General features: G+C 34.6%; 1 protein-coding gene across 2 annotated transcripts; it reads right to left on the bottom strand.

Moving 5' to 3' along the window:
* Positions 1 to 595: 595 nt before the first annotated feature.
* LOC116022824 (notchless protein homolog) lies at positions 596 to 8,140 on the bottom strand. 2 transcript variants are annotated; one of them, XM_031263707.1, is made up of 15 exons: positions 7,804 to 8,140; positions 7,492 to 7,545; positions 6,100 to 6,279; positions 5,569 to 5,650; positions 5,372 to 5,461; positions 4,942 to 5,067; positions 4,648 to 4,775; positions 3,627 to 3,826; positions 3,150 to 3,213; positions 2,659 to 2,769; positions 2,429 to 2,566; positions 2,089 to 2,231; positions 1,953 to 2,007; positions 1,266 to 1,322; positions 596 to 1,148 (listed from the first exon to the last, which is right to left on the bottom strand). In XM_031263707.1, exons 3-15 carry the CDS (start codon positions 6,271 to 6,273, stop codon positions 1,065 to 1,067), a joined length of 1,452 nt encoding a protein of 483 aa, XP_031119567.1. In that variant the 5' UTR covers positions 6,274 to 6,279; positions 7,492 to 7,545; positions 7,804 to 8,140; the 3' UTR covers positions 596 to 1,064. The 2 variants fall into 2 exon arrangements, with proteins under 2 accessions (XP_031119567.1, XP_031119566.1); XM_031263706.1 differs by having other exon boundaries at positions 7,492 to 7,550; positions 7,804 to 8,139.
* Positions 8,141 to 10,900: the final 2,760 nt, after the last annotated feature.

Consider the following 10,900-nt stretch of genomic DNA (forward strand, 5'->3'; position numbering starts at 1 on the left):
TATATATATATATATATATTCGGGGACGGGGCGGGGCGGGGAGGGGTATCCCCGTCCCCGTCCCCGGCGGGGAATTGGAAAACGCCCCCATCCCCGTCCCCGATCCCCAAATTTTTTCCCCGTCCCCGTCCCCGATTCAAACGGGGGCGGGTATACCCACCGGGGACGGGGCACATTGCCACCCCTATGCACAACTGCACCTGAGCACTCCCAACACACGAGAACCGATTTATATATATATTATACTCCGTAGGAAAGGAAGCAATGCCTAACGGGATATATAGGTTGGTTGATGTTAGAGATGTCGCACTTGCACATATCAAAGCATTGAGAATCCTTGGGCTAGCAGGAGATACTGTTTGGTTGAGATATTGGCGTACTCAATTGTGGCTCTCAACATTTTCCTTTCTCTTCTGATTCCTGAGAAGTTGCATTATAGATTTTTAATGCATGAGTAGTAATCAAGGGCGGAAGCCTTGGGCGTTACCCTCCTCTAAATCACCCTCAAAGACGCTGGAAATCTTCAATTATTCCACTGGGTAACATTCAAGTGAGTAGTTAATGTGCAATGAAACAACATATATATATGCTACTGTTTTGGCACATAAATTCTGCATTTATATTATGAAATAAAAACCTTGGAGACAAGTTTTGATCAGTTTTACTTGGGAGAATAATCTTTCTCTCTATCTAAACTAGCTACATGGAAAATGGTATATTGTATTGTATACACACTACACTGCAGCAGACCAGTACAAGTGATAATGGCATCAGTTGCATGCCTCCCTCCAGGCTCCAGTAAGCACTTTGATGCCTTTATCTTCCAAAATGTAGCAATAGAGATCACCCTGGGTACAAAAACGAAACAGTTCGGACACCCTTTCAACTAAAATAAATTCCGTAACACCTTCCAACTTCATGTATTTTGATATAATATGCCCTGTTCACGAGATTTGGTTCATCCTGTGTAAAATAAAGCTTGTACCCACACTAAAATATGTTTGACTTAAAAACCAGAAACCCATATCTATCTTCCATAGACATAGACATAGGTGGCAGGCAGATTAACCCATCCAAAGCTTTAAAACTCTGTCTTTGCCACCAGAGGCAACTTTCTCACCATCTGGACTCCAGTCAACAGCAAACACCTTCAAAAAGTTAAAACTCAAAATAAATTCATACACCATAGTACCATATTATATAGTGAAAAGTAATCCAGATTTAACTGTGCCGTTTTTCACCCCCTGGGAAGGAGTAGAGCTTACCTCATCTGCATGGCCAGGAAGGTCTTGTTTCAACTTTTTTGTCCGAATATCCCAAACCTATATAATGAAAATAAACAAGTAATTCACTCAAAAATGAAGCTACATTGTTATAGTATGTAACCTGCATGCAAGAGGCAATTCACTAATTAAGTTAAGAGTTGGATTTTGATGATAGCTTAATGTACAAAGATCCTTAGATTGAATCTCAGGTGCTTGAGATATCTCAAGATTTATTAGGTCTTCCACATTAATACAAATCTTCAAGCAATTATTAGGGTGTGTTTGGTTGACCGGTTTAGCTATTAGGAATGGGTATCAAAGTCATTGTTATTGTTTGGTTGGCAAGTTTTTAGAACACTACTACATGTTTTGATTACCCCCTTAATTGCAAAACTCATTCCCTAATAAAATAAGGGTTTCATTATCTTCCTCCTCAGCCACTTCCCCAACTATTAATAATCATTCCCATTCCACCCTACAACCAAACATTCAAAATACTTTCACCAAAACTCATTACCATTATGAAGTATTTGATACCCATTCCGATTCCCATGTGCAAACCAAACACACCCTTAGTGTTTTCAGATCAATCTCACTAAATGTTACCCCACTTGGCAATTATAGTAATTCCACTCTATGTTCCACTTGTGGAGAACAATTACCAGAAGAAAATACATATCTTTTTACCTTCAAGGTTGAGTCTTTGCTCCCACTCAAAAGCAACCTACTGTCAGCTGACCAGCTGTCAAACAAAATAATCATAGTAACTACATCTACATCACCTAAGTGAATCAAACATTAGAATAGATACTCAGAATCTCACCTGATCTGATAGACAGGCCCAACATGACCGCGGAAAGCGGCAATGAACTTTCCACTAATACCATTCCATAGCTTCACTGACTTGTCAAATGATGCACTTGCTATCCATTGTCCATCAGGAGAGAAGTAAACATGATTAACAAGCTGCAACAAGAAATTACAATAATTAATGCTGCAAAGATCCACAACAAATAATAACAATAATAAATTTATTAGTGATTTAGATTATTATTATTCTTTCCAAGCGTAATCTGAGAGTAACTGATGTTGCAAGATCAAACTTGAGATTTGTTGTACTTCAACCGGAATAATTAATAGCATATTACTAGAAAATACTATACCTGTTGATGACCAGTCATACGAGTTTTGGGGTGTTTACTGACAGCAGGTTCCCACAGGAACATTGTGAAATCATCTGATCCAGAAACCAATCTCTCAGGAGCATTACCTCTCATTTTATTGTACCTTTCTAATGCTACCTGAAGAAAGTATGAATAAAAAACATTAGAAATTCACAGTGAAAGGGAATACTTTAAATAAATATAAGTAAAGCTGTGAGATCAAGAGTTACCTTCTTCATTTCCTCAGGGGAAGAAAAGTTTTTACTAGTGTGATCAAAAGCACCAGTGCGAAGTACATATTCAGTGCTTAATGCCAAGGAGTTAACCCAATGTCCATGACCCTGCATTTGCAGTGAGAAATAGGATTATGAAAGTGATCAACTCTAAATAATAACACAGTTAAAGGTGCTTCTGACAGTCAATTCTTATTACTGTAAAGGTAGTAAGAACAGAAACTAAGATTACAAATCTCTGAACAATTTCCACTCTCTTAACCAACAAATTAAGTTCTGTTTTTATTACCCTATTTTGGGTATAGAATACATAGGCACTTGCATATGGTAAATCCATGTTTGAGATACGGAATTGTATTTTGGCTCATTAAATGGCTTTTGTCAGCCTAAAAAGGAGAAGCTACAAATAGTAACAGGAAGTACATATAGCATGTAGCCAGACGAAAAGAACAAATATTTAATGCTAACCAAAATACAAAAGGAATTACCTTCAACTCACGAATAAGCTTCCCCTGTGAAGTTTCCCATACCTTGATTGTACAGTCCTGAGATCTATAAATGCAAATAATAATAATAATATTAATATTAATATTAATATTAATAAATATATATGAAAAAAAAAAACTTAAACTGTATTAGAGAACGCGTGTACCAGTGTTTCTATTTCTATTTGTCAATTGTCACTATATAAATTAGTAGAATCCTTGAAGCATTCAAAGGAAAAGAAGAAATACAACGCCTTATACCAAGTGAGCAAACCATAATATGATAGCTTTGTGTTTGCAAAGATCAATAACAAAATGCACCCAGAGAAATTTGTGCTTTTGCAAAAAAGCCTGATATAAGTTTAACCTTCAAAAGAATATTAGCTGTCTATTGGTGGAAGTGTAAATCCTTCAACAGCAAAAATGCAAAATAAATAATAAAAGACATCAATAAAATGGTAGGTGAAGTAGATTATGTACCCTGTATAAATCACTCCATCTCCACCCCATTTCACACAAGTGATAGCAAGTGTATGACCACTAAGACAAATAACGCATTTCCTCAATGTAGCATCCCATATTCGTGCATCACCATCTTTACTGGCACTTACAAAGCGGCGACATGGAGCACTGAGGTGTACAGGTTCCCAGGAAATACCAGTTATCCATTTCTTGTGGCCCTGAAACAAAATCAAGTATAAACCATTTAAGTTGAAGGGATATAAGCAATTCAAATATGACCTTTAATCTGACCCACTGCAACAAAATGAGGAAAAGCAAAATGAAAAGTTTGAATGAGTAATTTATTTATTCATTTATAAACACAGTCACACACGCATATGTAGGGAGGGGGAACATAGCATGCACAAGCATAGATGAATGTCAACACTCTCATAACTGTAGGATGGTTGGGGAATTGGAAAGACATTATAAACAAAACTGAAGTTCACCGTCCCCATTACTCATTATCCTTCTGGAAGTACTGGATTTAAAATACATTTGCAATTGTGTCAAGAAAGATTCATGCCCAAGGAAGTTCAGATATGTAGTCATTGTGCCACAAGTTTCTATTAGGACATACCAAAGAGGTGCACACCCTGTTGCAGGTCAAGCCCCTGTTGCAGGTCAAGATGTTGCTTAAAAAGTCACAATTCCTAGAGTTGGTTAGCAAGTCATAAGTTAAGCATCAAAGTGTTGCTTTGGAAGTGGAAATTCGTAGAGGAGTAGAGGTGGTTAACAAGCCATAAGAAAGTCAAGTTGCTAATGAGATAATGTTAAGGGAAAAGGGAGAGCAAATCTTAAGTCTGGTCATGATTGGTTGGATCAAGCACCATGCCTGGTGGAAAATTAAGGCATCAATTTATTATAGGTTTATCACCACTAAAAATCATTTCATGATAATATTATATCAACTTGAAAAGAAGTAGGATGTGCAATGGTGAAAGAGTAACGGAACCAGTGATCTCAACAGTTAAACAAAGGCACTCAAATGGAGACTTACAGTAAGAGGATTGCCCAAAGGGTTCCCAGTCTGTGGATCCCAGCATATAAGCTCCCCAGTTTTACTTCCACTCACAAGGTATTTACCATCAGGTGACCACGCGATACAAAGAACCCAGTTTTTATGACCTAGTAGCAGAGAGAATATGTTGCCACTTTAGTTTATGAAATATACCTCAAATTGATCAAATTGCAATCTCAAGGCTGGTCAACCTAAGTAGCCCCTGCTGCATGCCCAGGTTGAAATGTGCATTGCGTAAGTGCAACGAGTGTGGAGCAAGATTTTGTGTCTAACCTTTACATGTGAACAATGGTGTTTGGGTATTCAAATCCCATAATCGAACCGTGGTATCACCTGAGCCACTTGCCAACTGCTGTCCGTCAGGGCTGAAGGCCACTGAAAGTACAGCTTCGGTATGACCTGCAATTAACATCACAATACAAGGAATTATTTCATATAAATGCAAAACACAGATATATATATTTACTAATTTGCAATGCCGAGTAAAATATTGACATAAATAAAATAGGAAATAACTATGGTCCAAAGAAATCTTAACACAAAATTCACAAAGTTAAAGCTGCAAATAATTGATTTAAATTCTTGATAGAAACATAGTCTTGAGTGAAGAATCACATGAAAAAGAAAAAAAAATGTTTATGCAAGTATAGTTTTCTGACTATCAATAATGTTCAGTAATGACCAAAGACAGAAAATTAAATACCAGCAATTGTTGCAGAACATCGGGTTACAGGACGGATCCGGAAAACTGCTTGAGGTTGATATACTATAGTCAAGACTTTCTCAACAGAAACTGCAAATATATTCATTAAAAGAAAGTTTCAATTTAGATTATAGTGTTAGTTACGTTTCTTAAAAACAAGGAATAAGTTTGAATAGTTCACTCTGGGATCCAATTACCTTTGTTCTTTTCTAAATATGAACCAAGATGCACCACCAGCTCTTGGTCTGAGATATAAAATGCATAAGGCAATTTTTCATCCTGAATATAAGAAATGTCAGAGGGTGCAACTTACAAAGCCATATAATGTAAAAGCAAGTCATCGTCCTAGGCTTCAAAAACATATCCTACAAACTCCAAAAATCACACAGCCAGAAAACTCCTATGTTTAAGCGTGACAGCAGATAAAATGGTTACCACCATTGGTTTTGTGAGTTTATCATCCCCTGCTTGCAACTAAAATCTAAATAATTGAACCACACTGGTGTGCCCATGTTCTGGACATTATTGCATTCAAATTGGGTATATTAATGACATACCAACATTTAAGCTTATCCCAAAAATAACAAAATAAATAACATTATATATCATCTTCTCTTAGTTGAACTTACCCTTCACTACATGCAAGTAATTTTCACGAACAAAAAAACAGCAAGTTTAGAATTTTGCTAAAAAAACAAACCTGGTTAGTTAATATTATTTCAACTTACGTTGTTAAGAAGCTTGTTGACCATTTGATTGAGCTCTTTGGGACCAGCGATTTCGGGAAGGTACATCGAAGTTCCAAGTGGAGTACCCTCCGGGTCTGTCAACCGACACATGACACTACTCGTGGAATCTCTGAGCAACGGAATGGGAGTTTCCACGTCCATTGCTTCGGACATTTTTTGCTGCAAAATCAAGCTTCAGGAGTTACCAAGATGTCTCAAAGAGGCAGTCAGGGAGTTGTGAAGGCAAAGGGTGGCACTAATTGGTAGAGCAACAGAAAATGAAGCTTTTAGGGTTTGACAGCGTTTTAATCTTTTAGAACGGTCAATTTTCATTTGTATTTTAGATGAATTGTAGTTTTAACCCCCCTTATACAAAAATAAATAGTAGAGCTATCAATGAGAGCTGGCGGGGCAGGCCCGTCAAAGCTTGCCAAAGCCCACCTTCATGATGGGACGAGCTAAAAAGCCCGTCAAATGCAGGCCCTAAGAAGGGCCAGCCAGCCCTGCCTCCTTAGGCCCACGGGAACGGCGGGGCCAGCCAGAATTTTTTTTTTTTAATATAACTATGTTAATCTAGAGGGCTTCGGGCTGTCCATGTCGGGTTGCCGGGCTTATTATATCTGGAGGGCTATTTATATTTAAAACATGTTATTTTGTGAAATTTATAATGAGTTATATATATGTAAAATATTTTGTGATTTAGTTATAAAATTTGTTTTAAAAGATAGTTTACTTTGTTATGACTTATCTAGTCAATGTAGTTTAGAAGTTCTATTGTGCGTCATTGTATTCAAATTAATCTTTAAAAAAAAAACTTGAAATTGATCTAACTAACAAAAAAAGTATTTATAAATATGGTATCAATAGAGAAGTGTCTAATTTATAATGTGTTTTCCATTCAAACAATTTTATCCAATTAATTATGTTTTAGTTATGAATATCATTTATCACGTTTTAATGTGTTTTATTTATTGCTCACAATAAGTAAGATGTCATGCTCTGCTCTTATTTGTAAGTTTTATTTTGTAAATTTTTATTAATAATTAGTGTATTATTTACTATAAATCTATAATAACAATGTGATTGTCTATAACCATACTTGGTTTTAAATTGTTTATTCATTTTTATAAAGTATAATTCTTTATTTATGAAAACACCAATGTTGTTATTAATTATTTTGCATTTACTAAAGAATCTAGAGTTGTTTTCATTATAATTATTGTGTACGCAAAAATGTTAAGATCGAATTTTCTATTCCAAACTTCGGATATTTTCGTTCTTTTTTGAGTATTCTCACTATCATTTATATCAATTCCATTCACACTTTGAAAAGAGATTTCTTTTATACCTAAAAATAAAATAAGAGTATAAAAAATATAATTGTGAACTTACCCCACTGGAGACTGCACTACTGCCTGCTGGAGCCTGGAAGAGTGGAAGTCCCGCCTGCACTTCATACAAAATTACAAATAAGAAGTCAAAATTTTGGATTAAGGAATTAACCAATAATCATACATTATGACATTATATACTTTGAAATTGCTAGTGCAAATGTGCAATATAGTATAGCTATTAGCTTCTCTGTAAGGAGTGTAAGCCATTAAATTAAGTAATTAACCAATCCATTTTTCAAAGTAAAAAAACATACACAGAGCCGCACAGAGCTGACAAAAATAAATACATAATTAGTTAATTACAATTAACCTTTTGGAGTTTTGGTACAACAATGGTTTCAAATGGTCTGGACTCTGGAATGTAGCGACGACGGGCGGTGACTCCTGTGAGCAGCAGGCGGCGGGCGTCGTGCGGCGAGCGTCGGGCGGTGACCGGCAGGAGGCGGGTAGCGGGCGGTGCTCCAGTGAGCGTTGGGCGGCGGACTGCGGTGATCAGCTGCCGGCGGGCTTGCGGGCGTTGCGGCAGTGCGGAGTGCGGACTTCTGCGAATCTGCCGCTGCGGGAAGTACAAAACTGAAATTTGGATGCTTGGAGCCTTAGAGGAGTTGGAGCGGCTGCGGGAGACTGAAAATGGTGTGCTTATCAGAATTTAGAACCCTAGTTTTAGGCTTTATTCTTTTAGAAATTAGAAATTAGAAATGATACATTTTAGTTTTTTTTTTTTTAAGTAGTCCAACGGACTACTCGCAGTAGGGGTGTAAACAAATCAAATATTTTTAGTTCGATTCATGATTAGAATTTGAATATTTCGATTCGAATTTGAATTATTCAAATATGAATCCGAATTCGAATACATATTTCGAATCGAATACGAATCAGAATATATTTGATTCGACTATATTCATATATATATATATATATATATATATATATATATATATATATATATATATATATATATATATATATATTAATAGAATATTAGTATAATAAGTATATTAATAGAAAATTTTATGCTATTTAAATTTAAAATTTTATTACATTTTATCTTAATTTATTGGAGAACTTGTAAAAAAAATTAAGTTAGGCATTTTGAATTCGAATATTCGAGTCAAATCGAATATATTTGAATAATGTAGCCGAATCGAATACGAATAAAATTTTAGATTCGAATATTTATCGAATACGAATTCGAATAGTTCTCAAAATAGTCGAATTCAAATCGAATAGTAAGATATTTGACTCGATAAGATTCGTTTACACCCCTACCCCCAACCCGCTAATATTGCTTCAAGTTTGATGGTAGCTAGACGTTCTTCTTAGACTTAATTTATATCATAATTATTTATTATGATATAGACTTTTTTTTTCAATTTTTGAATTCATTTTTTTAATATATTTTTATTTATTCACTTTTTAAAATATTAAATATATCGATAATTTATACTTTCTAAATACTTATAATTATTATAAAATTATTACCCATAACAATTAAAAACCAGCAACAGAATAATGTCCTGATACAATCTGCTGGTAAAACCCACTAACACAAATCACTATCTGTTAACCGCTAACATAATCGGCTAACCTTTTACCGTTAATTGCCAAACAAGGCCATAACAATATTGAGCGGAACAGGAAAATAATAATATTATTATTATTAATTATTAATTGGGACGTGAGGCCCAATAGGATACATACAAAGCCCAAAAGTATCGCCCTAAAAAAAATGCGACCCAAATAATAAATAAATAAATTATTGAAAGAATAATGAATAAATATAATAAAATAGCCTAACTAAATATAATAGCCTAATAAAAAAATCCGTGTGCTTAGAGGTTGCGGGTTTGATTTTCTTTGTAGTGTTTTCTTTTTATATTTTGCACCAAAGTTTCTAACAACTTACCCATAAATGTAGGAATAAATGCATTAAGTGTTAGTGCTTAAGTAACTAATTGATGTAGTAGATTGGTGGACAAGGGTGTATGTAGGTGAATGAAGGTTTTTGGTTCAATTCTTATTGGTAACAGCCTTTATTTATTTTGTTCCAATACAACACACAAATGACAACAGTTAAATAAAACCTTAAAATCGTTGTCCCAAAAGCCGTTGTCTTTTAAGTAATAAAAAACAGGTTTTAAACCGTTGTCTTTGTAGTGTTCTCTATTCAAGTGTGCTTAAAGACAACACACAAACGACAATAGTTAAATAAAACTGTTGCCTTTTTAAAAATAATAAACGCACAAAGACAACAGTTTTAAAAAATCGTTGTCTTTGTAGTGTTGTGTATTCAAGTGCACTTAAAGACAACACACCAACGACAACGGTTACATAAAACCACTGTCTAAATAAAAAGCGGAATGCACATAGACAACGGTTTTAAAAACTATTGTCTTTGAAGTGTTGTCTATTCAAGTGTGATTAAAGACAACATGCAAACGACAACGGTTTTGTTAAACAATTGTCTTTAAATGAAAAAAATGCACAAAGACAACGATTTTAAATAACCGTTGTCTTTGTAGTGTTGTGTATTCAAATGCACTTAAAGACAACACACCAACAACAACGGTTACATAAAATCGTTGTCTTTTGTTTTAAAAAATGCACATAGACAACGCTTTTTAAAAACCGTTGTCTTTGCGGTGTTGTCTTTTGACAAAACGCACAAAGACAACACACTAAAGACAACAGTTCGGTAAAAACTGTTGTCTTTGATAAAAGTGTTGCGTCAAAGACAACGGTTTTGTCCAAAACTGTACACAAAAGACAACACTTTTGTCAAAAACTGTTGTCTTTTTAGTGTTGCCTATGTGCATTTTTCTTGTAGTGAGAATTTATAAATTTTATTTCAAATTATTTGACATTAGTATTTTTTTTTCTTATTTAATTTAGGGCCCATTTTTGTTGTTACGCCCTGAGCCTATAAAATGATAGGATCGGGCCTGCATAAAAGGGGAATACTTTAATTCAAGAGTTCATTGAAGTATGCACAGAATTTAATTGAAATCTTGTTAGTAGATGGTACGTAACGTTTATTAACATGCCTTTGGATGATTACTTCTCTTAATGAAAGTTTGGTGTTTAAATCAACCCACTTTTTGCATACACCCAATTTCACTTATAAAAGTAACGAAAATTGGGGTTTTAAATTGTTATTGTTCTTCACTTCTTCAAGAACTAGGAGTTGATATGTCATGAAGTGGAGCAATTCCTTGTTCTAATCCTTAACTATAGTTTATGAAAATTGACTTCAGATTAAGGATCGTTTTGTGCAATTCGATCTTTAAACTTTTGATTAATTGTTTTCCCCTAATCTATTTATTGCATCTAGAAGATAATTCTTCCTAATTTAAGTCATATCTTTAATTATCAAAGTTTATTTTTATAATTAGTTGTTTTTTTTAAAC

This window comes from Ipomoea triloba, chromosome 6 (genome assembly GCF_003576645.1).
Source record: "Ipomoea triloba cultivar NCNSP0323 chromosome 6, ASM357664v1".
Lineage (NCBI taxonomy): Eukaryota > Viridiplantae > Streptophyta > Magnoliopsida > Solanales > Convolvulaceae > Ipomoea > Ipomoea triloba.